The following is a 26481-nucleotide window of genomic DNA, read 5'->3' on the forward strand; positions in this document are numbered from 1 at the left end:
TCATGTTTTGAATGTACAGTAAGACCTGGTTGATTCACTCAGTCACAAAGCATTTTTTTTTTTTTTTTGGTGAGGAAGACTGGCCCTGTGCTAACATCTATTGCCAATCTTCCTCTTTTTGCTTGAGGAAGATTGTCACTGAGCTAACATCTGTGCCAGTCTTTGTCTATTTTGTATGTGGGACGCCACCATAGCACGGCTTGATGAGTGGTGTGTAGGTCCATGCTCCGCATCCGAACCAGCGAACTCTGGGCCGCCAAAGTGGAGCACACAACTCAACCACTGTGCCACTGGGCTGGCCCTGCTAAGCAGGTTTTTATTCATTCATTCAGTGAATATTTGAGTGCCTACTACATGCTGGGTTTTATACAGCTTGATTCTGTAGCTTTGAGTCTTTACCGTATGCTTCCATGTGCAGGTGCTGTGTCTAGTGCAATTAAAAGACAAATCAAACAGGTTCTTGTCCTCATCTTCTCTACCAAATTTTAAGCAAGTAAAGACTGGTATGTATATAAAAATGTATGGTGCAGACTAGAAAATGATATGCCCAAAACACAGATGAAGTGCTGTAGGAGTTCAGAACGTAGAAATACTACTTCTGCCTCCTGAATGTGGTATCTGAAAGAAGAGGAAGATTTGGCCACGCTAAGATGGAGAAAGAGGATATTCCAGGCAGAGGGATTATAGGAATAATGGAATTGCTGGATTATGAAGTTTGTGCATCTTCATACAAGATGATGCTAAATTGTTTTTCCTAGTATACTTGGCATTTAAGTGTTTTGGTTGTTGTACATCCTAGCCAATATGTTATTTAGTCAGTGTTTTAATTTCTGTCAATCTAGTGAGTGTGGATTTTATTGTGGTTTTAATTTGCATTTTCCTGATTTCTTATGAGTTTCTTATTTCTTTTCATATGTTTATTAGCCATTCATGTTTTCTCCTGAGAAGTATTCAAGTTTTTTTTGGGGGGGGTCTTTTTCATATTAATTTATAGGAATTTTAAGTATATTTTGGATACTCATCTTTTGTCAGTTATGTGTGTAGTCCATATCTTCTCCCAGTTTATGGCTTGTCATTTCACTTTATGTATCTTTGGTTCCAAAGTTCTTAATTGAGTGTATTATAATTTATCAGTCTTTTCCTTTATAGTGTATGATTTTTATGTCTTGACTAAGAAATTCTTCCTTACTCTAATGCCATAGAGTTATTCTCCTATATTGTCTTCTACAAGTTTTACATTTTGTTTTTCACACTTAAGTCTTTAATCCACTTAGAATTGATTTTTTTTTTCCTGAGGAAGATCAACCCTGAGCTAACATCCATGCCAATCCTCCTCTTTTTGCTGAGGAAGACCGGCCCTGAGCTAACATCTCTTGCCTATCCTCCTCCTTTTTTTTTTTCCCCATTTTCTCCCCAAAGCCCCAGTAGATAGTTGTATGTCATAGTTGCACATCCTTCTAGTTGCTGTATGTGGGACGCCACCTCAGCATGGCCGGACAAGCAGTGCGTCGGTGCTTGCCCGGGATCGGAACCTGGACCACCGGTAGCGGAGCGCGCACGCTTAACCGCTAAGCCACAGGGCCGGCCCCTAGAATTGATTTTTTTAAAAACTGATTTTTGTATTGGGTGTTGGTAAGGATCCAGTTCCTTTTTTTCCCCATATAGATATCCAGATTTTCCAACACTATTTATTGAAAAGTCCATCCTTTATTCACTGATCAGCAATACCAGCTCCGTCATAAATCAAATTTTTGTTGTGTGGGGTCAGTTTATGGGTTCTGTATTCTGTTATATAGGTTAATTTGTCTGTCCAAGTCAGTACCATGCTGTCTTAATTACTAAAGCTTTGAAATAATTCTTGATATCTGGCAGAGTAAATCTCTTGTTCTTCTTCAGGAGTATCTTGGCTATTCTTGGCTTTGCTGATTGATAGGAATTTTAGAATCAACATGTCAAGTTGAATCTCTTGGGATATTGATTGGAATTGAATCTATAGATCAATTTGGGAAAAAGTGACATCTTTATAATATTCAGTCTTTCAATCCTTGAACATGATACAACTCTCTGTTTAGGTCTTATCTGAATATTTCTTGAATTTGTCTCCTTTGTATCCCTACTTTTTGCTGGTTCAGATTCTTGTTATTTCTTACTTGGACTATTGCATTAGCTTTGGACTGATCTCCCTATTTTTAGTCTCCTTTTTCCAAGAGGCAGCCTAGCATAGTGAGCTCTGGAACCAGATTTAGGAGTTTGAATTCTGGTTCGATCAGAAGTGGGCAAGTTGCTTAACCTCTCTTGCATTAATTTAAAATAGAGATAATAATAATAGTACTCACCTCATGAGGTTGTTATGAAGATTAAAAGAGTTAATATATGTAAAATAATTAAGACAGTGTCAGGTAAACAGTAAATGCTCAATAAATGCTAGCTATTATTATTGCTGTGATTTAAATTCTGATAGCCTAACTCCAGAGCCTGCCCTCTTAAATGCTATGCTCTACTGAAAAGAAGATGAACTCAAGCTGTATTTTGTAGATAAAAATTCATAGGACTTGTTAGTTGATGTGAGGATAAGGGAAACGTATCAATCTGGGATGCCTCCCAGGGTTCTAGTTTGAGCATTTTGATGGATCGTGTTGCCATCCAACACAAGGTTGGAGGACATGGCGGGAGATAGGCTGGGCAGGTGTGGAGGAAGATCAAGGGTTCTCTTTTGGGTCTAGTCCATTTGTTATCCCTGAGAGACATCAAAGAGGCAGTGTTAGGTAGGTATTTAAATATGCGAATCTGGAGTTCAAAATAGAACTCTGGACCTAGTAGATATGTTTGGGCATCATCAGAATAAGGTGATATTTAAATGTATGGGAATTAATGAGATCGTCTGGGAGGTAGAAAGAGAAAAGCCAAAATCAAGTCCTGAGGTTTTATAGAGGAAGAGGAGTTGCCACAGGGAGTTGAGGAGATGCTGCTGGGGAGGTAGGAAGAAAATCAGATAAGGGTATTCAGGAGGCCAGGGAGGAGAGTGCTTAGCAAATGTAGGCATCGTAGCTGTGTTGAATGCTGCTGAGAGTCGAAGTAAGATGAGCCCTGAGAAGTGACCATTGAGTTGGGCTACATGGAAGTCATTGGTGACCATGACAAGCACTTTCCGTGGAGTGGTGGAGTGAAAGCCTAATTGCATGGTTTGAGGAATGAATCAGAGATGAAGAGATAGAAACTCTGTATATATAGAGACTTTTAGTTATGAAAGGTACAGAGGAGTGGAGCAGTAGTTAAAGGGAGGTGTGGGAAGATTTTTTTAAAAGGTGGAAAGTACTCAAACATGATTATCTGCTAATGGGTGTAATCCAATAGAGGGAGATTGATGCTACATCCATTGGGACAATCAAGGGAGTAAAGTTCTTGGGAATTGAGAACGGACAGATTCCAAGTCCATGGGTAAGGATCAGCCTTTCCCAGGAGGAGGAACTTTGTCTTTATTGTATCAGGTCAAAAGAGAAGACAGTTTCAAGGGTAGGTAGGTTTGTAGGTTTGGTAATGAAAGATATTTAAAAATGTTGTATGAGAGGTTTAATTAGTTAAATTGTATGTGGAGAGGCAATTGCAAGTAACGTGGAAATACTCGGGAGCTCTTCGCAGGGATTGTATATAGCCAAGTGCTCAGTACAGATTTGATGATAAATGATAGCAGCATTTTCTGGACTATTCATCCACAAGTATAACCCAATCATGTTTGCTGAGTAGCCTAATTATAAAGACCTAGATTTTCTAGTGGGCATATTATTATTATTATTATTTTAACCATTTATTTAAACAATATTTATTGAGTATTTACTATGGCCAGGCTTTATTGATGTTACGGTGACAAGACAAATGAGGTCCTTGTACTCTTGGAGCTTGCATTCTTATGGGAGGAGGAGTAGTGGATAGATAGACAGATAGATACATAGATAGATAGATGGATAGATAGACAGACAGACAGACAAGGAAATTTCAGAAACAAGTGCTGTGATGAAAATGTATAGGATCTACTTTAGGTAGAGTGACCAGGAACATCTCTCTGTAGACATGACAATTGAGCAGAGATCTGAGTGATGAAAAAAACCAGGCAGGTAGAAATCTGGAAATTGAACTTCTGGGCAGGGGAATCAATCATTGCGAAAGCTTTGAGTCCTTTTGGTGGAATCAGTTAATTGATACTATCATTCTATTAGTATTAATTGCACAAATAGCCATGTGTAAGTGCTGGAGTGCACCACCTCCAAAAATATCTTTGGAGCGTTGAACGGGAACTTTCAATTACGTTTTTTTCCTCAGGAATGTTTTGAACAGTTTCTGCTTTATGCCAGGCATTGCTTAGTAGAAAAGAAGGCTAAAATTTGGATAAAATTTATTTGTTTACTGTTTCCCCACTGTCTAAAACAGTGCCAGACACATAAGTGCTCACAAAGTATTTATTGAACGAATGGATGAATAAACTTGGATTTATACCTGCTGTTTGCCAGCTGCGTAACCTTGGGCAAATTATTTAACATCTCACATTACTTGAGCCTCAGTTTCTTCAACTGGCAAACGAGGAGGGGAGATAATTCCTTCCACCCCCTAGCATTATTGTGTGGGTTAAATGCGAATTTATGTGTAAAAAATCAATCGTAGTAGTTGAGTGGGAGTGGAGGAGAGCAAGGGAAAGGAACTGCAGTTTGTCAGCTGGAACTTTTAAAAACAGAAGAGAGGTGGGAAGTATACAAGAGATGAGACCGAAGAGGCAAGCTGGCTCCAATTTGGAAGGGCCTTGGGAACCCTGTTGAGGAGCAAGCCGTTTATCATGATTTCATTGGGAAGCCACTGAAGCATTTTAAACAGAGTAGTGACATTTTAGATTTACTTTTTTTTTTTTTTTTTGCAAGGAAGGAAGCTTCTCCCTGAGCTAACATCTGTCACCAATCTTCCTCTTTTTGCTTGAGGAAGACTCACCCTGAGCTAACATCTATGCCAATCTTCCTCTATTTTGTATGTGAGTTGCTGCCACAGCGTGGTTGATGAGCGGTGTGTGTCTGCCTCCAGGATCCAAACCTGTGAACCCAGGCTGCCCAAGTGGAGCACGTCAAACCCAACCACTAAGCCACTGGGCCAGCCCCTAGATTTACATTTTTAAGGGTTACTCTGGCTGCAGACTGGAGGATAATGATAAAAAGCTAGTTATCATTCCTGAGAAGGGTTGAAGTTTAGTGAACTGGGTATCTTCTGTTCTGCATATCCTTAGAAATGCAAATTAATTCTCTATCTCTCTATAAAAGAAAAGGAGCAAATAACAGTTCTGCTTTGATTACCTCATCAAGCCTAATTGGGACATCTCCAAGGAATATGTTGCCCATTTTAGAAGAAAGGGCCTTCATCAAAGATATGGTCTGAAGGAGGAGGAGGAGGAGACATTTTCATAAGCCCTGGCACTGTGAGCATAAAGGGGAAAGGGACAGATAAAGCCTTTTTACCGTTTCATAGGACTAGTGCTTTGGTACTTTTAGGATTTTCCCAAAAGTCATTAGCAGTTAAAGCCTTAAAAAACAGAAAAATGTCTGTGCTTGTCTCTCATTGCAGAGAGGAATGGAGGACTGGGGAGATTGCTGGCTTTGAAGCTAGGCTTGGTAGCAGGGATGGAATGGGCAAGGCAGAAGAACTCCAAAGGTGGTGAATGATGCTTGCCAGTGAAGAGGGACGGAAGGAAGCTTAACTGCAAAAAAAAAAAGAAGAATGAACTGGTAGACATTTTGGACCTGAAAAGAAGCTTTGAGGCACAGCACTCTAAGGGGCTAAATGTAGTTTCCCTTAGTCACAGGAAAACAAAAACAAAAAACTGTTGTGGTTTTCCCAGTTAGGTCATAGTATGATGGTAGGTATCAGATCTTTGAATACTGAAATGGGAGTTCTACTTTCTATATCAGAATTGTCAGATTCCCTAGAATATATAACCCATGTATATTGTTGCAGGTTGCCATTCATCACCTAAATGGGAAGAGTCACTGATTTCAGAAATTTAATAAAAGAGCCTGGTACTAATGATGCCACAGGTGATGTTTTCAATTAGCAGTGTTTTAATGAGATTTGTAGGCTGGTAAGAGCTAATCCTGTAATGTAGGAAAAAAACTGAGAAAGCAGGCCTATATCTGGCAAATCTCCTGAGGTAGGGCTTTGCTGATTCAGATTTCTTTGATTAAACTTTTAATATCTTACAAGCCCTCTAGAAGTAAATTTGTATCTGACATTGGTCAGATACTTTTCAGCTTCCAAAATAAGTAAGGCTTGCAGACAGATTTGAAATTAGAAGTTTTTAGTGACTTTGTAAGCTACAGGAAAATAAAAAACACATTGCTTATGGAAGTAAATAAGTAGTAATTGGCAAATAATTCAGCAGAGTAGAAATGAGGGACATTCAAAGACTTGTGGGGGAAGAAATTAGCATAATTTTTTGGTAAACTTTGAGAGGTACATAATGAATGGCAACTATTCAAACCTCTGGTCTCTCATAACTGTGCTGAAGAAATAGGATGGTTTATACTTGGAAGCAGCCAGCCCTGGTGGTCTAGTGGTTGAGATTCAGGGCTCTCACTGCTGTGGCCTGGGTTTGTTTCCCCAGTCAGAGAACCACACCCCCTGTCTGCTGGTTGTCATACTGTGGCAGCTGTGTGTTGCTGTGATGCTGAAAACTATGCCATTCACCCAAAGTAGACAGGTTACAGTGGAGCTTCCAGACTAGACAGACTAGGAAGAAGGACCTGGCTACTCACTTCTAAAAAACTGGCCCTGAAGACCCTATGAATAGCAACAGAGCATTGAGCCTTGTCTGATAACAGCACTGGAAGATGAGAGGATGGTGCAGGGACTGGGCAGGGTTCTACTCTGCTGTGCACAGTGTCACTAGGAGTCGGAATCCACTTGAGGGCACTAACAACAGCAGATACCTAGAAGCACTTCTTAAAGTGCTTAAGGAACATTAAGCCCAGTATTGAGATCTGGAAAAAAGTTCTAGAAACAGTCTTCCTAAAGAAAGACTGTCAGATGACCGATATCTCTATAAGGGCAGCATCAGCATAAGACCCAGATATGGGGTGTTTATCTACTGCTCACTTGTGTTTTGATGTCATACTCAACAGTCCATTCTACGTTCCAGGTTTGAAGCTGGAGGGAGTAGAGTTAAGCTACTCAGGGCAGACTTGTATAAAACACCTACTAGAAACATACTAGGCCCTTTCAAGTTACATTATTTTTACTATATATTCTTTTTTTTGGTGAGGAAGATCAGCCCTGAGCTAACATCTATGCCAATCCTCTTTTTTTTTTTTTTTTTGCTGAGGAAGACTGGCTCTCAGCTAACATCTATTGCCAATGCTCCTCCTCTTTTTTCACTTTTTCTCCCCAAAGCCCCAGTAGATAGTTGTATGTCATAGTTGCACATCCTTCTAGTTGCTGTATGTGCGACGTGGCCTCAGCATGACAGGAGAAGCCGTGCATCGGTGCTCGCCCAGGATCCAAACCCGGGCCACCAGTAGCGGAGCGCGCGCACTTAACCGCTGGGCCACGGGGCCGGCCCCCTCACTATATATTCTTAAGTAACACATTTATGCTTCCTTGAGTATTAATAATTCTGTAAGGACAATGAACTAGAATGTAGGAAAACAATAGGTGTTTGTAGAATTATTTAGGATGATTTGTTGCTGTGCAGAGATAGAAATTTAGATGACAATGATGCTCTGCTCTATAGGGGGACCTTTTCTATAACTTGTTTATTGCTATATCCCTGCCACCTAAAATAGGGCCTGGAACATAGTAGGTGCTGAAAGACTATTTGCTGAATAAATGGGGGAAAAAATGGTTTTGAAGGGATTTACTGATCCAATGTCAAGCTGAGTGTTTTCCCCAGTAGTGGTGATAGATATGCATAGACCTGAACAAACTCCCTTACCCTTAGACCTAATGCTTCAATATGGCTCACTGGGCACCTCTGGAAAATCAGGTCTTGGTATAGAAAGGTGGTCATCCTAGGTGACATAGAGATCAAACCCATTACCTTGGCTTATTAAAACACAGCACTGAGTAATTAAGGTCACCAGCCTCTCCCCACCAGTTCTGATTTAATTGGCATGCAATATGGCCTGGAAGGGATTTTTAAAAACTCACCAGGTGATTCTTAATATGCAGCCAAGGTTGAGAGCCACTAGTATTCCATACAGACCTGACTCCTTTAATTTAGTAATGCAGTCTACAAGTACAGCGGAAGATGACTTGAAAACTATTTTATTTCCAAATATTTTCTGACAATCCAAAGCAGGATTTGGATTGCAGTCTTTAAGACAGTCTTCAGTACGAATATGTTGGCTGTTAGATTTAGCAGCATTCTCTGTTGCTTTGCAATGGAGGGTGATGTGCTGTATGAGTTTCACAATGAGAGAGCCAAAAGGGACTCAATAAGGATGTGTTGAAGAGTCGCTTTTCTGTTGAGTAGCATCTGTGTTTACTCTCCGTGTGAGTCTCTGTATTTGTTTAATTATCTGTCCCTCTTCTTAAGTAGCTGAATTATAGTCTGATCTGAAAGACTTGTCTTAATTGTGTTAGTGTTTTGAATACTGTACATAAACTGGATTTAATTTAGTGCAAAGTTCTAAGGGAAAGACTAGAGCACTGTTTGTCACATTGCAGGTTGTGGTCGTCAACATTTTAAAAATGAGGTCAAATAGAAAATACCGAAGTTAATAAGTATTTTATGAAACTTGTTTCAGTTCTGTAGACACCCAAACATGTGTCTGTGTGTACTGGATCTTCATATAAAAATCACTGACTTAATATAAATGGTATTCAAAGAGGTTTGAAAGCCATAGGACTAGAGCATGTGAGCAGATGGAGGAAAAGAGGTGGTTCTCCTATCATTCCCTTAGTGGTGCCAGACTGATGATTACGCACATTTGTTTTCTCTCTCACATGTTTTTTTCTGTGTTTGTTTTTTACCCAGTTGCTTACTCTTTGGATCTGGCCATATTGTTCCGATTCTTTACTATTGTTTCTTTACCTGGAGAGTGAAAATAAGTATGTTTAATTGGCAATGTAGTTTTTATAGCATTAACTTGTTTTAAAAGGTAATATAAATAGAATGGAGTTGTCATACTGTATTCTGAGATGGTTATGTGCTTTGTTATTTATTTTTCCTTAAATACATAAGGAAATGGCTTTTGGAATGTACCCTTTTGTTTTTTCTGGGTGTGTGAGGTGTTTTGTTTGTTTTTTTAATAGAGCTATTTTAAGTAAGGATGATTTAATATCTTCCTTTACATATTTACCACAACTATTAAGTTTTATTGTAAAGAATTCTTTAGAAACATTGGAATAACAGCCTATTCTTCTATCTTATTACTTAACAAACCACCCCCAAAATGTAGTGGCTTGAAACAACAATTTATGACTTCTCATGAATCTATGGATTGATTGTGCAGATCTGCTTCATGTGGTGTCAGCTGAGGCTGCAGTCATGTGGGGCCCTGGGCTGGAACATCCAGGATGGCTCACTCATGTGTCTAATGTTGGGCTCTGCAGGGACACTGGGATGGCTGGATCTCTCTCTCTCTCTGTCTCTTTCTATGTAGCCTCAGGGCCTCTCCCTATATATGATGTAGCCACTCCATCTGGTCTCTCCAGCAGTGTAGCCAGACATTTTACCTGGCAGTTCAGGTTTCCCCAACACAAAAGTGAAAGCTAACAATCCTTCTTAAAGATTAGTCCCTAGGCCAGAACTGGCACACCGGTATTTCCTCCGCATTGTCTTTGTTAAAGCAAATTACCAGCCCAGATCCAAGGTGGAAGGAGGGCCACATAAGAGTGTGAATACCAAGAGACGTGGATCATCAGAGGCCATCTTTGGAGATTATCTACGAAAGGGATATTTAGCAACCTAGTTATGACATCTCATGCAATTTTTCTGGTATATAAAGCTTAAGGTTACATTTGGGTTATCAAGATTTTATTAATTTTCATTTTTTTTCCCAAGCTCTGTTTTGGCATTTGCCCTGTTACAGTTAGGTAGGAACTGTCTAGCAACTATTTAGCTATAACTTAGACATAAATGAAAAAGAACTTAGTAAAGTATAAGTTGGTTAGGGAGAAATGAGCACAGAATGGGGAATAGATGATGTCATAATGAAACTTTAGGTTAAAAACATTAGTAGGAACTAAAAAGATATACCATTTATTGACTACTGATGAAACATGCAAGACCAAAGGAAAGAAAAAAAAAGAGGAAAGAAGGAAAAGAAAATTATTTTATCTTTAAAAATTGATATGTGGGTTTGGTATTTAGAATAGTCTGACACTAGTAGGTACTCAATTAATATTTGAATGAATGAATGAAGTTTTCTTTTTAAAAATTGAGTTGTCAATACCTCAGGAAACTTGTATTCCACTTACTAGCCAGTTCATACGTAGTTTGGAAGAGTGTATTCTGAGAGCATAGTTCATTAGAATCATCTTTGGTCAAGTGCATAAGATGTAGACTCCAAGAACTGAAAACTTTTTTATGTCTTGACTTTAATTGAGACTATCATTTTTAGGAATTGTCTGTGTTAGAAAAAACTACACTGATGAGTCTTCTGGATTTGGTATATAGAAGGGTTAGGATGCCTAGATGTTATCTGTGCCTTTATTATGATATGTCTAGTCCTTGTTTTGTCATGGCAAATACACGAAGGTAGAAATAAAATTTAAAAAAATATATAGACAGGTTTATAAGCCAGTTGGTCTAGCCAGTCTACAGGCTTTTATAGTTATCATTTGGCTGCTGCCTTCTATAGCAAATGCTATCGAAGAATATGTTTTGGACTACAACAGCAGTGAACTAGTGATATTTCCTGTCTACTAGAGGGCACTATACACCTATTAGTATTTTCTAATGATACATGGGATCCTATCCCAAGGCAGCTTCTAAAACCTAAAAAGGCTCAAAGCATTTAGTGCTTTTAGAGTAATAAAATCATAGAATTGATTTGGAGGACATTTTAAAGATGCCACCCTGTTCAACCCCGAACTGATTAATTGAATATAGAGTAGACTAAATAAGACTTCTTTGTTTCAGACAAACATCTTCACTTCCTTCACTTACTCTTCACATGACATGATGTTAGCTTCCCTCACTTATTCTTATCTCTTTCTTTAGATTTTTTTGTGTGTATGCGTGTGGTAAGGAACATCAGCCCTGAGTTAACATCTTTTGCCAATCCTCCTCTTTTTTCTGAGAAAGACTGGCCCTGGGCTAACATCTGTGCCCATCTTCCTCTACTTTATATGGGATGCCGCCACAGCATGGCTTGACCAGCGGTGCGTCGGTGCACCCCTGGGATCCAAACCTGCGAACCCTGGGCCGCTGCAGCGGAGCACGTGAACTTAACCACTGCGCCACCAGGCTGGCCCTCTTTCCTTAGATTTTTAAAGTCCGCTTTTTAAAGTTCTACGCTCAAAACTAAGCACAGTACTGTACTCAAATGTAGTCTGATTTGCATAGAGAAGAATGTCATTTCCCTCATCAGACTGTTTCATTAAAAACAGACATTAGTTCATTAAAAACAATGTCTGTTTTTAATGAAACCTGATGTCAGCATTTTTGGCAGCCGTACCACACCGTTTGTCTCATTGAAGTGGATTTTTTTTAAACCATAGTCTTTCTTGCATATGTTGGGCCATTTTGTTGTCATTTTACTTCTAAGTGCATGACTTTATATTTATCCTTATTAAATCTTGTCCTGTTAGATTTACCCTCCTGTTCCAGCCAATTAGAATTACTTTAAAAGTTGATTTTATTATATAGGATATTTGCTTTTCCATCCCGGATTCCTGTCGTTTGCATATTTGACCATCATCCTCTTCAGTGTCCTCATCCAAGTCATTAAAAAAAAATGTTGCAGAGGACAAGTTTCTCTGGGGTCCTGTGGCATGCCACTAAACCTTCTTGTAGACTTATCTGCACTCTTTAGGTACAGTTGTATAGTTATCTGTAAAGCCATTTAACTCTTACAAAATTCATATTTTTCACCTTGAACAGAGATATCAAGAGAAACTTTATTTTATGCATTGCTGAAATCCAGAAATATTTATGCTTACGGCATTCCCTGGTCAAACCACATAAAGACAGGAAAATGAATTAGTTTAGTTATGGCTCCTAGCGATCTTTGATGGCCTGCCTGAAGACTCATAAATTATTCTTTTACTAACCTGTTCTACAGTCTTGCCTGGACTTCATGTCAGGTCACTCAGGTGTAAGGTATGGAGAATATACTCTCTCCTCATTTTGACAATTGCTGCTACAGACATAAAAAGCTAATGTGATATTTGGCATTATCAGAATCATGAGATTGTTTGAGTTTACAGAGTGTCACTCATGTATCTCTTCTGCACATTCTTTAATTCTCCTGCTATATAATTTCATCCAGGTATATAATTTCATTCCAGGCTCCTTTTTTTTGAGGAAGATTGGCCCTGAGCTAACATCTGTTGCCAATCTTCCTCTTTTTTTTTTTTTTTTTTTCTTTTTTCTCCCCAAAGCCCCAGTACATAGTTGCATATCCTAGTTGTAGGTCCTTCTAGTTCTTCTATGTGGGATGCCACCTCAGCATGGCTTGATGAGCGGTGAGTAGGTCCGTGCCCAGGATCCGAAGTAGTGAGAAGCGGACGCACGAATTTAACCGCTATGCCACTGGGCCGGCCCCCAGGCAATTTTTGATGGTCTCCTTATTTATCTTTTCATTAATCTACTTTTCCAATATTTGGTCTTCTCTTTCTACTTTCAAGATGGTTTTTCTTTACAGAAAAGATAGAAGAGAAACAGGAGTTGAGATTTTCTTCTGTCTCTGCTTTATATTAATTAGTAATGTGCCATTTACATCACAGAGTGGGCCTGTGCCTTCCTTACCTTTTTTGCAAGTCTCAGCACATTGTGGGCTTCAGCTCAAGCTTGCTTCTTATTTACTGTATCAGTGCCACTTTTTTTTTCTTTTTTCTTTTTCTTCTTCTTTTTTTGTGAGGAAGATCAGCCCTGAGCTAACATGCGATGCCAATCCTCCTCTTTTTGCTGAGGAAGACTGGCCCTGGGCTAACATCCGTGCCCATCTTCCTCTACTTTATATGGGACGCCGCCACAACATGGCTTGACAAGCAGTGCGTTGGTGCCCGCCTGGGATCCGAACCTGCGAAGCGGAGCACATGCACTTAACCGCTGTGCCACCGGGCAGCCCCTGCCACTTTTTTTTAATAGTTTCTTTCCTTTTATATATATTTTTCTTGTGCATGTCCTTCTAATTCTGAGTTGATTGGTGAGCTTTCTGTCTAGTCTCTTTAGGTACCTCCTCTCTTTTTTCCCTCTATCTCAGATAATGTGAGATTGGCAGAATTTCATTTTTGAGAACCTCAATCCTGTTGTCTTCCCTTTTAGCATCTTAGACCATGGGCTTGGGTCCTGTCTTCTTCACTGTTTGAAGCCTGCTCTCTAAGAGTCTAGGAGTCACGTCTAGCTGTGTTCTTTGTTCTTCTTCAGGAGTTATGTCTGGCTGTGTTCTTTGTTCTTCTTCCTGCCTATCTGGCTTAGTTGCTTTCTTTTGAGGTTCCCACTGCTTCCTCTTTTCTGATCAGTTTCTTTTTATTGGTCAAATTAGGTTCAGAATAGTAATTCCACTCATTTCTTCTGCCTTCTGGGTGATAGAATAATTAGCAAGGCAAAGTTTTTATTATATATGCTGCTTTTTAGTAGAGTGAGATTTTTCACTATATGTTCAGGTAGCACAAATCTTTTGTCACTTTGTGACAGAGGGCTCTTACCAAGAAAGTAAGCTAATTGCACCATTACTCGGTAGTCAGGACATCTCACTGCCTTCATATTAGAACTTGCAGGGCCATCTCTTCTTGCCAGGTCTCCTCCCTGATCTACCCTTCTATCCTTCCCACAAACCCAAGGAAATTAGTCTACTTCCCTCTCCTTTTTAAGATGTTATGACCAGTTATTTACTGGATACTTTTTGCCTTTGAAGCAGACCTCAAAGTAGGGTGTACTCTCTTCAGTTCTTGCTCTTTTATGCTGTAGCTAACATAGGGCTATTGCCTTGTTTTGTTTCAAATGTTTTATTTTCATCATGGTGGAGTCCAAATGAGGGTTATAATTAGGGAAATTAGAAGTTCATGATATGTTATTATCTCAAGTTAGTTTCTAATTTCCTTAGATGCTATGGACACCTGTCTGCTTACCTTTCTTACTCAAGGTAGAGCTCATCAAATCTCTCCCTCTCTATGTTCCAGGCTCTCTCTAGAGGAGGGCATTCAACAGCTGGTAGGCCTGAAGGAGAAGGCTAAACAATAGCTGTTAATTCACAGAGACCATTCGGAAGCTGTCTTATCTCAGAAGAGTAATTTATACCTCAGGGGACCATGAAGCAGCTCTTCATGGAATCCCAGTTACATACAGGAAAGAGCCCTCCTGATACTGCTTCTGTTCCTCTCTTCCTTCCACTCACATGCTTTCTGCTATGCCTCCACTGTCAGATGTGGATTTCCACTTAGCGGTGCACATTTTTAACATATAATTTGTCTGTTTAACAGGTATGATTTCTATATCCTTATATTTAATCAGAGATACTATGAGATGTCGAGAATTCCAAAATGATCACAGTGTATTAGGGTTGAGTATTCCGGAGAATGCAAACAAACAAAAATATAAATTATACCAACAAATATGTACTAAGCACATAAAAGAGAAGTTATTCCTTCGAATAGCTTATGTTTCATTGGAATGAATTAAATACATGAAGCAATCAGAGAATATAGTAAAATGCTAAAGTATACGTTGGTAGCAACTACTTAGAGTCTGCCAGAGTAGGTTTTCCTAATCTATACTCAGCTTGCCTCTGAGAAAGAGCAGACTTCTGTATCTCCAAATTTGTTTCTTGCTGAATCTGTTTGTTATTGTTTTGCTATAAGCAGGGCCCAGAGCTGTATTCACCAGTGACCTTTAGCTTCTGTCTCTAGGAGTATGGGACTGAATGGTACTCTTGCTGCCACAGCAGGGTAAAAGAAATGCAGTGTTGCAAGAACATGAGTAATTCAAATATATGTGAGGTTTTTAGACTTAAAATCTCAGATGAGAAAATATAGTTTTGTGTATTTGGTTTGGCTGTACTGAGTTAATTTTAGGGATGACTTTTAGAATCAATTTTAGAATTCCAGCCTCAAATGACAGTCCTTTGCTTAGTCATGAGGGGTTAGGTGTAATGCCACGTTATGTTGAGAAGACTAGGAACTGTTGCCATATATTACCCTCACCAGGCACTGACATTTGAGAAGAAAAAAAAACAATCCTGCATTTGTAAGGTTGAGCTGTTGCTATGTTGCAAAATCCGATTTGCCTTGATTCCTGGTAATCTTCACTAATCTTTCAAGGAATCATCAGATGTGATGTATTTGAGAATGATATGGCAACGAAGTCTCCCAAAGGCTAACATGTTTCTTAAGTTTTATAGAGTTTTACTTTATTTTTGATACTATTTGCTGTGAGAGAGATGGTAGTTTCCTGATTTTGAGAAGTGGAAGCACTGAGACAGAGAACTTTTCTAGAAAACCCCGTGTTTCTACAGTTTCATATAATCTCAAGGGAACAATAGTATGTTTCCCCTGACAAATTAATATGGACAGAAAGAAGGATTCCCCACCTTTTGCACTCTTAACCCCACCCATATGAGCAAAGCTCACACTCCTCCAGGCCTAAGGAAGAGGAAAGCACTCTTTGTTTTTCTGGCCTTTGAAATATTTTTTTAGCAAAAAGAAACTTGTGTTTCATAAAAACTGGTTTGCATCTCGGCTGCCTGGATTCAATTAATAACATATAACCTTGCTATTTAGACATCAGCAGAAAGAGAAATTTCTTTCTTTTCTTTCTCTCTCCCCCACTCTTTTTTTTTTTTTTTTAGCATTCATGCCATTAGATTTTTATTATTTCTATGTGGATTATTAGGCCAATGATCAGAACATTTGTTTCTTGTATTGTTTTCCAATAAAAATTTATAAAATGTTGCCTGTAAGATTCACACAAGTGCAATCATTTTTCTCTCAATGTTTTTTTTTTTTTCCTGAATGTAATGACCCTATAATCTAATATTTGGGGAGAGTGTTTGTATCCTGCTGAGGGATATAAGTGTGTATAAGGAATTGCTTTTCTTTTTTTTTAATAATTTTTATTTATTTATTTTTCCCCCAAAGCCTCAGTAGATAGTTGTATGTCATGGCTGCACATCCTTCTAGTTGCTGTATGTGGGACGCGGCCTCAGCATGGCCGGAGAAGCGGTGCGTTGGTGCGCGCCCAGGATCCGAACCCGGGCCGCCAGTAGCGGAGTGCGAGCGCTTAACCGCTAAGCCACGGGGCCGGCCCAGTAATTGCTTTTCATCTGTGGATAGTAAAATGGATTTTGGTCTCTTTATTTTATATTGTAATGATAATTTTTAAATTATAGGTAAAGGTTTGAGTGTATTTCATTTTGAATGTGGGGAATATTGACAAGAATCTCTAGATCCCTAACCTCTAACTTTTGGGGGAAATTTCAATTGTTTATTTTATTTCATGTATCTATTGATTTTCTTTTCTGCCTGGAAGTACTTTGTGGCCTATACATATTTTTTCTATTTTAAAAAAATTTTTTGTCATAGAAAATTTCAAACATATATAAACAGAATAGTGTAAAGAACTGCTTTGTACCTGTCCCCAAGCTTTAAAAATTACAACATGCTGCTACTGTTTTATCATTTAGACCATTTACCGTCCTCCACTCAATAATTTCTTTTTTTAAGGTAAAATTTATGTATGTTGAAATGCACAAATTTCAGCTGTACAGTTATGACCATGTAACCCACACACCTAACATAGTGTAGAACATTTTTATCTCCCTAGAAAGTTCCCTTGTAGACCTTCCAAGTCAATCCTTGCCCTGCCAGGAAACTGCTCTTCTCAACTGTGCCTGTTTTAGAACATTGTATAAGTGGAATCATAGATTATATATTCTGTTCGTCTAGCTTCTTTTGTTCAGTGTCATGTCTGTGAGATTCATCCATGTTGTTGCATTTCTTTGTTTTGCCAAGTAGTTTTCCATTGTATGAATCTACCACAGGTTGTGCATCTGTTGTCTTAATTATGAACATTTGGATTCTTTCCAGTTTTTGCATTTATGCTGTGAACATTCATGTACATGTCTTTGGGTGGACTTATACTTTCATTTCTCTTGGATAAATACCTGTGAGTGGAATTGCTGGATCAAAGGGCAGATGTATATTTACTTTCATAAGAAAACTGCCAACCCTTTTTCTAAAGTGGTTGTATCATTTTACATTCCTACTGGCAAAGGATGAGAGTTCTGATTGTTCTACATCCTTGCCAACATTTGGGTTGTCATTCTTTTTTTTAATTTTAGCTGTTCTAGTGAGTGCATGTACATATTCTTTAAAGTAAATTAAAATACATTTTATTTTGAGAATTTTGTGGTGTGTCTTGAGATAATTGGAAATACTCTTTAATTTGGTACATCTCTTAAGATCTTTTTAAAACTTGGTCTGGGGTGAATGCTGATCATGACAGTAGATCTCCAAGGCCCAGGATATTTTTCCTCACTAATCTATGGCTAGAATTTATGAAGGAAAATTATTGCTAATCCTTTACATCTGTTTTAGCCCCTATGGTTTCCAAAATATTTTGTCGTATATTTATTCTTGACAGCAAATGTGGTTCCCATTTTATAGATGAAGGAATGATGACTCAAGAGAGCTTGCCTAAGATTTGCCTATGGTTTTAGGGACTAAAACCCAGGACTTCTAACCTAGTCCAGTATAGTAGTCCTTCCTTATCCATGGGGGATACGTTCCAAGACTCCCAGTGGATACCTGAAACCACAGATAGTACTGAACACAATATATACTGTTTTTATCTATACATACATACCTCTGATAAAGTTTAATTTATAAATTAGACACTGTAAGAGATTAACAACAACAGTTTCTCTTTGGCATCTCTGAATTGCCAGCATCACTACTCTTGTGCTTTGCGGCCATTATTAAGTAAACTAAGGGTTACTTGAACACAAGCACTGTGATACTGTGATAGTCAATCTGATAACCTAGACCGCTACTAAGTGACTAACGGGTGGGTAACTATACAGTGTAGTTATGCTTGACAAAAGGATGATTCACCTCCAGGGCGGGAAGGAGTGGGAAAGTGCAAGATTTCATTGTGCTGTTCAGAATGGTGCACAATTTAAAACTTATGAATTATTTCTGGAATTTTCCATGTAATAATTTTGGACTGCAGTTTACCGTGGCTAACTGAGACCACAGAAAGCGAAACCATGGATAAGGGGGCACTGCTGTACTCTTCCACTAGAACTTTGGAATGAGTAACGTACTAGAATTCATTGGATGTGTATCTTTGGTTTGCAAGTTTAGATACACTGATAGAAGCTTTTTCTTGGAGGAGGTGGCTGGTAGCGATATCTCAATATTAGTTGTATTCCACAGAATGTAAGCTGACCTTGAAATATATTCTTGTGATTGATTTGTTCTTTTCATGTAGCTTCTAGGAATTTTGACTCTTGTTTTGGTCCTTAGATCAGGTGATGTGGTTATAAAGATACTGTAGTTCGTGCCTTTCTGAGTCTGCTTTTCTCAGATACGTTTCTGAGTGTCTTAAATTGACATTTTGGAACTCTGCATACAGTTTTTAGAGCCCTTTTAGGAACCCCAGTGTATAATTCCTAGAAATGTTCTCTTTGGACACTTAGGTAGTTTTAGCAGTAAATATCTGTCATTGCCCACATTGTTGTGGTCAGGGGGACATCACAGCAGGTAATCTGAACTGAATGGTTCAGATGAAACTCCACCAAAGTGAGTAATGTTTATGATTTCCCAAAGCAAATTGCCGTTAAATTGTTTCAACCATAAGTCTGCTCTTGCACCATTGTCAGATGTTAACGTAAGTCATTTGTTTCTTTTATTTCAGTGATGTCCTCGCATTACCCATTTTTAAGCAAGAAGAGTCAAGTTTGCCTCCTGATAATGAGAATAAAATCTTACCTTTCCAATATGTGCTTTGTGCTGCCACCTCTCCAGCAGTGAAACTCCATGATGAAACCCTGACATATCTCAATCAAGGTTAGATGCATCCTTATTTGTTAGTATTATTGCAGACTTGCTGGATTCATCATATTTTATTAGGTACACTTACATGTAAAAAGTATATCTTTCTAGTGTGACCTGTCACAGTCAAAGCCTTACTTCAGAGATTTGAGTTTAATGTCATATTTGATGTATATATTACTGGCTTCTTTTGTCTATCTGCCCATTATTAGTTCCCATCTCCCTCTTTCTTTCTAATCCATGTTGCCTGGACATGGATTACTGGATATTGGTTACTGTCTGAGAAGTATTACCCTACCCGGCTCTATTATTTGCCAATTTTGTGGCCTTAGACAAGTTACTTATATTCTTTAAGTTTCAATTAAAATGGGATTGATAATACCTTAGAGAATTATATCAATTAAATGATATAATGTATGGGGCCAGCCTGGTGGCGTAGTGGTTAAGTTTGTGCATTCTGCTTCGGCGGCCTGGGGTTTGCCAGTTCAGATCCTGGGCACGGACCTACTCACCACTCATCAAGCCATGCTGAGGCAGCGTCCCACATAGAAGAACTAGAAGGATCTACAACTAGGATATACAACTATGTACTGGGGCTTTAGGGAGAAAAAAGAAAAAGAGGAAGATAGGCAACAGATGTTAGCTCAGGGCCAATCTTCCTCAAAAAAAAAAAAAACATATGTATGAAATTAGTTGTTGTTACTAATAATATTATACTCTTGTATATTCAACCAACTGAATTTTATTCTTTCTGAATCTTGCAAAAGTTAATTTGTGATGAATGTAATATGTAATTACTTTTTCTTCTAGGGCAGTCTTATGAAATCCGAATGCTAGACAATAGGAAACTTGGAGAACTTCCAGAAATTAATGGCAAATTGGTGAAGGTAAAAGAAAATGAATAAATCATTCTTTTGCACATATCTTTTTACTGACCCTTTTTGGATAATATTCTTTTGCCTCCATAAAGGGCTTGGTGGTATCTCTTCCTGGCCACAATTTGCTGGCAGAGTGGTAAACTCATGTGTTATTTCTTTAGGGTCATAGTGTGCCCCCCTTTTCACATGGATTTTTCAGAGCTGCAGAAACAGAAGGCTTACCACTTCATGTCAGGGTAGTCTCCTGGCTCAGTGAAGTTTTTTTCGGGTGGAATAAAGTAATCTCCTTGAGATCTTTAGAGATGCTCCAGTGTCTCTTTGGATTCTTACTCTAGAAGCAATGACAACAGAAGTGACTGTTGATGAATAGCAGTTTTCTTAGTCTAGACTGACATTAATGACTTTAAGACTTCACAGCACAATTGGGACAGAGGAGTTTGGCCAGTGCTGTAAAAGGTGGTGAGAGGGATATTAATAGGCACCTCCACAAAGTAAAAGTAACAAAAGGAGAGTTGATGAAACAGCCCGTACCTCCCCTTGGTGTTTACAGGTTGTATCGTGGGTTAGCAAGCAGGGGACTTGGTGAGTTTTTCATATACATCTGAAGAGCTGAGCTGGACATTACTTGGTAACTAACAGTAGAGGCATGTAGAAATGCTTCTGACGGGAGTCCTTTATGCCTAGCTACCATTAGGACTGATGTGTAAGCCAAGTTTTAAATAAGGTACCAGTTAACTATAACGATTATGTCTGAGCAATTATCAAATTTACCCTGAAATAGAGCTTGGTATGGTATGGGTTTTATTTATTTATTTATTTTTATTTTTAGTCTTTTTTTTTTTTTTTTTTTTGGTGAGGAAGATTAGCCCTGAGCTAACATCCAATGCCAATCCTCCTCCTTTTTCTGAGGAAGATCGGCCCTGGGCTAACATCCGTGCCCATCTTCCTCTACTTTATATGGGATGCCGCCACAGCATGGCTTGACAAGCGGTGGGTCGATGTGCGCCCGGGATCCGAACCTGCGAACTGATGTGGCGTGCGCGCACTTAACTGCTACACCACCGAGCCCGCCCCCATGATATGGGTTTTAGAGTGAACGGGTCTTAAGAAAAATAATTTTAGAATTATTATAATAATTTATTTTAATATTATAATTATATTTATTTATATTTAATTTATATTATATAGGTTTATAATTATAATTATATATAATATATGTTATATTATAATTATTATAATAATTCTAGAAAACACATGGGGGTGACCCCTGCTAGTTTTCCTTTGTTGGCACTGATTTTTAAGGGATCTTGTTATCATTTGATTTTGTTGCTTCCTTTTAGAGTATATTCCGTGTAGTGTTCCATGACAGACGGCTACAATACACTGAACATCAGCAGCTGGAGGGCTGGAGGTGGAACCGACCTGGAGACAGAATTCTTGACATAGGTGAGTTAAGAGAATCTATTGCCCAGGAAATGCCTGTAACTATGGACTGAGAGTTGGTTTTCTTTACTTGATATTTACCTTAATTCAGAATGCTTCAGGGGCTCAATTAGCATGAACCTGGCAGTGGTTATTGACTAAACATAAAAAATTACCTGTATGATGATAAAATTGAAGTTGGAAGTGTAGGCACTTCAGTTCCATAACATTGCATCTATTACTTCAGAGTGATTTTTTTGTTTGTTTTTTTAATTTAGTTGTAAAACATGCATAACATAAAATTTGGCATTTTAACCATTTTTATTTTTTTTTTGTGTGAGGAAGATCAGCCCTGAGCTAACATCCGTGCCAAGCCTCCTCTTTTTTTTTTTTTTTTTTTTTTTTTTTTTTTGTGAGGAAGATGGACCCGGAGCTAACATCTGCCAATCATCCTCTTTTTGCTGAGGAAGACTGGCCCTGGGCTAACATCCGTGCCCATCTTCCTCCACTTTATATGGGACGCCGCCACAGCATGGCTTGCCAAGCGGTGAGTCGGTGCGCGCCCGGGATCCGAATCGGAGAACCCCGGGCCGCCGCAGCGGAGCGTGTGAACTTAACTGCTTGCGCCACCAGGCCGGCCCCCAAGCCTCCTCTTCTTGCTGAGGAAGACCAGCTCTGAGCTAACATCTATTGCCAATCCTCCTCCTTTCTTTTTCCCCAAAGCCCCAGGAGATAGTTGTATGTCATAGTTGCACATCCTTCTAGTTGCTTGGGATGCGGCCTGGGCATGGCTGGAGAAGCGGTGTGTCGGTGCGCGCCTGGGATCCGAACCTGGGCCACCAGTAGCGGAGCGCGCGCACTTAACCGCTAAGCCACAGGGCTGGCCCTTAACCATTTTTAAATATATGGTTCAGTGGCGTTAAATACATTCACATTGTTGTCATCATTGTCACCACCATTACCACCGTCCATCTCCAGAACCTTTTTCATGTTGCAAAACTGAAACTCTGTTCCCATTAAACAGTAACTCCCCATTCCCTCCTCTTCCCAACCCCTGGTAACCACCATTCTTCTTTTTGTTTGTATAAATTTGACTACTCTAGGTACCTCATATAAGTGAAACCATACAGTATTTGTCTTTTTGGATTAGCTTATTTCACTTAGCATAATCCTCAAGATTCATCCGTGTAGTAGCATGTGTCAGAATTTCCTTCCTTTTTTTTTTTTTTTTTTTTGTGAGGAAGATCAGCCCTGAGCTAACATCCATGCTAATCCTCCTCTTTTTGCTGAGGAAAACCAGCTCTGAGCTAACATCTATTGCCAATCCTCCTCCTTTTTTTTTTTAGTTAGTAGATAGTTGTATGTCACAGTTGCACATCATTCTAGTTGCTGTATGTGGGATGTGGCCTCAGCATGGCCAGAGAAGCGGTGCGTCGGTGCGCGCCCGGGATCCTAACCTGGGCCGCCATTAGCGGAGCGTGCGCGCTTAACCACTAAGCCAGGGGCCGGCCCAGAATTTCCTTCCTTTTTAAGGCTGAATATTATTCCATTATATATAGTCCATTTTATATATATAAATATACATATTTATTTTATATGTATATTATATATATACACACACCACATTTTGTTTATGAAGTGTCCCTCAGTGGACACTTGGATTGATTCTACCTTTTGGCTATTGTGAATAATGCTGCTATGAACGTGAGTGTACAAATATTTATTTGAGTCTCTGTTTTCAGTTCTTTTGAGTATATACCCAGAAGTGTAATTGCTAGATCATACAGTAATTTTATTTTGAGGAACTATCATACTGTTTTCCACAGTGGCTGTACATTTTACATTTTCATCAGAAGTGCACAAGGGTTCTAATTACTCTCCTCCTTGCCAATACTTATTTTTGATTTTTTTTGATAGTAGCCACCCTAATGGATGTGAAGTGGTATCTCATTGTGGTTTTGATTTACATTTCTCTAATGACTAGTGATGTTGGGTATCTTTTCATGTGCTTATTGGTCATTTGTATATTTTCTTTGGAGAAAGGTGTATTCAAGTCCTTTGCCCATTTTTGAATCTGTTTGTTTTTTGTTGTTGTTGAGTTGTAAGAGTTCTTTCTAGATTCTGGATATTAACCCCATATCAGATATATGATTTGCAATATCATCTCCCATTCTGTGTGGGTTGTCTTTTTGATAGTATTGTTAGTGTCTTTTGATGCACAAAAGTTTTAACTTTTAATTTTTTAATTTTTATTTTTTGCTGAGGAAGATTTGCTCTGAGCTAACATCTGTGCCAGTCTTCCTCTGTTTTTGTATGTGAGTCACCACCACAGCATGGCCACTGACAGATGGTGTAGGTCTGCGCCCAGGAACCAAACTCTGGGCCACCGAAGCGGAATGTGCCGAACTTAACCACTAGGCCATGGGACTGGCCCCAGAAGTTTTAAATTTTGATGTAGTCCAATTTATTTAGTTTTTTATTTCCTGTGCTTTTGGTATCACATCTAAGAAATCATGGCAGAATCCACTGTCATGAAGCTTTTCCTGGTATATTTTCTTCTAAGAGTTTTATAGTTTTAAGTCTTACGTTTAGGTTTTTGATCCATTTTTTAGTTAATTTTTGTATATGGTGTAAAGTAAGGCTCCAACTTCATTCCTTGCATGTGGACATCCAGTTACTATTTGTTGAAAAGACTATTCTTTCCCCATTGAATGCTCTTGGCATCCTTGTCAAAAATCATTTGATCATATATGTGAGAGTTTATTTCTGGGTTCTCTATTCTGTCTATTCACACATTTGTCTGTAAGTCTATCTTTAAACACACTGTTTTGATAACTTAACTTTTGCAATCAGAAAGTATGAGACCTCCAACTTTGTTATTTTTCAAGATTGTTTTGGCTAGTCGGAGTGTGATATTTTGTTTTGAGTAGTATGTAAAAGGGGCCAGGTTTTTTCCCCAAATGCTGCACATTCTTTTATTTTACTAATACCTGAGAGCCAGGTTAGTGGTTTGTTTTACCTAAAGTTAGAGACCTGGGATTAGAATCTATGTCTCTGTGTTTGCAGGTCAGGTTTTTTGTCTACTACTTTGCTACACAGAATAGAATTTGTTTTTCTTTCTTTTTTTTTTTAATAATTTCATTTATTTTTTTCCCCCGAAGCCACAGTAGATAGTTGTATGTCATAGCTGCACATCCTTCTAGTTGCTGTACGTGGGACGCGGCCTCAGCATGGCCGGAGAAGCGGTGCGTCGGTGCACGCCCGGGATCCGAACCCGGGCTGCCAGCAGCGGAGCACGTGCACTTAACTGCTAAGCCACAGGGCCGGCCCAGAATTTGTTTTTCTTAAATCACAGGACATAAAGGAAGGATCTTTACAAACACACATGCAGTCTCTCTTCATGAATGTACTTTTAATCTTGGCATCTGTGTCTTTGATCTCTTACTGATTATTATCTCCTATTGGTAAATATAGTTGTTAAACAAATCTAAGTACTACTAGTTTTAGCTGAGAAAACACTGGTTCTCGTATAGGTATCCTGATGTCCATTTGATAAACTGACTTTAAGATGAATTCAAACAGCTAACACTGTGGAGTGGGATCCACTTAATGTTTTCTTGTTTGAATCATTGATACTAAAACAGTAGTATAGGTATAGCACAGTTATGGTAATAAATATCAGCCTGGCCTTATCTCCCTAGTCTGAATAATAATAGAAGTCAGAAAATGATATTTGAGTATATGACATGTGGAATGGAAAGCAAAGTTCTACTAAAGCCCATTCATTTTTGCTTCCTTCTTGAGTATGAGATTTGTCACTCTGTGTTATAGGATTATTTGATGACTTCATAAATCAGCATCAATCTTTACATTAAAATTTTCCCACTTCTATTGTGATACAGTGCTTTCTGCCTTTATTCAGATGCTCTGCTTTATCCTTCTGTAGCAGTCCTCTTAGTGTACTGCTAGCAGGAACACTAATCTTAAAACTGTAAGTGAAGCAGATTATAAATTACAATTTTCATGACACTAGAGCTAGACTAAGTGTAGACTAAATCTATCTTTAAGTGGAATTTTGGCAAATTAAAACAAACTGCTTTCAAATTGTCTTATTTTAAAAACTTTTTTTAGTGGAAAAAAGATACTCAAAAGGAAAGTCCCTAGGTCAATTTTAGCTCTATAATCACACCCTTTTTATTGGCAAAAAGAGGGTTAGGATACACAAAAATCTTGGTAATTAGGGACTGATAATATAAGAATCAGTGCTTTCTCATTTAAACCCAGTAGCACTCAGAATTGTTCAATGATTACCATTTGTTTCTCAGATATCCCAATGTCTGTGGGTATAATCGATCCTAGGGCTAATCCAACCCAACTCAATACAGTGGAGTTCCTGTGGGACCCTGCAAAGAGGACATCAGTGTTTATTCAGGTAAGGCATTGCAGAGGGGGTTCTAGTTATGAAGAGCATCTCTTACTACCACTTTATTTCTTTTTTATATGTTGTGTGTGTGTGTGTGTGTGAGGGAGATTAGCCCTGAGCTAAAATATGTTGCCAGTTCTCCTCTGCTGAGGAAGATTGGCCCTGGGCTAACATCCGTGCCCATTTTTCTCTACTTTATATGGGACGCCATCACAGCATGGCTTCACAAGAGGTGCATAGGTCCGCGCCTGAGATCTGAGCCTGTGAACCCCGGGCCGCCGAAGCAGAGCACGCGAACTTAACCACTATGCCACCAGGCCGGCCCCCTATTTATTTCTTCAAGGATAAAACATGTTGAATTTAAAATCTTTACAGGGTTCCAGCCTGACTATCAAGTGCAGACCCCTTAACATGTGTCTGAGAGCAATGAGGAGTTTCTGAATTGCTTTTCTCATTTCCCCAATTTATTTATTTGTTTCTCTCAAAAATGCTTGCTAGTGGCTGCACAATATTTTATTCTTTGAATGTATCATAACTTAACGTAACAATTTTTTAGCGTTTAGATTGTCC

At 38.8% G+C, this 26481-nt stretch overlaps 1 protein-coding gene across 5 annotated transcripts in view; it reads left to right on the forward strand.

Annotated features, from left to right (window-relative positions):
- The window catches only part of TFCP2 (transcription factor CP2), a 56613-nt gene that overhangs the window by 13930 nt on the left and 16202 nt on the right, over positions 1 to 26481 (forward strand). For all 5 annotated transcript variants that reach the window (XM_058558253.1, XM_058558251.1, XM_058558254.1 and 2 more), the window contains 4 exons: positions 19052 to 19203; positions 19999 to 20075; positions 21407 to 21512; positions 25814 to 25920. In XM_058558253.1, the coding sequence (XP_058414236.1) occupies positions 19052 to 19203; positions 19999 to 20075; positions 21407 to 21512; positions 25814 to 25920 (442 nt within the window). The remainder of the gene's footprint in view (positions 1 to 19051; positions 19204 to 19998; positions 20076 to 21406; positions 21513 to 25813; positions 25921 to 26481) is intronic.

This window comes from Diceros bicornis, chromosome 17, assembly GCF_020826845.1.
Source record: "Diceros bicornis minor isolate mBicDic1 chromosome 17, mDicBic1.mat.cur, whole genome shotgun sequence".
NCBI classification, from domain to species: Eukaryota; Metazoa; Chordata; class Mammalia; order Perissodactyla; family Rhinocerotidae; genus Diceros; species Diceros bicornis.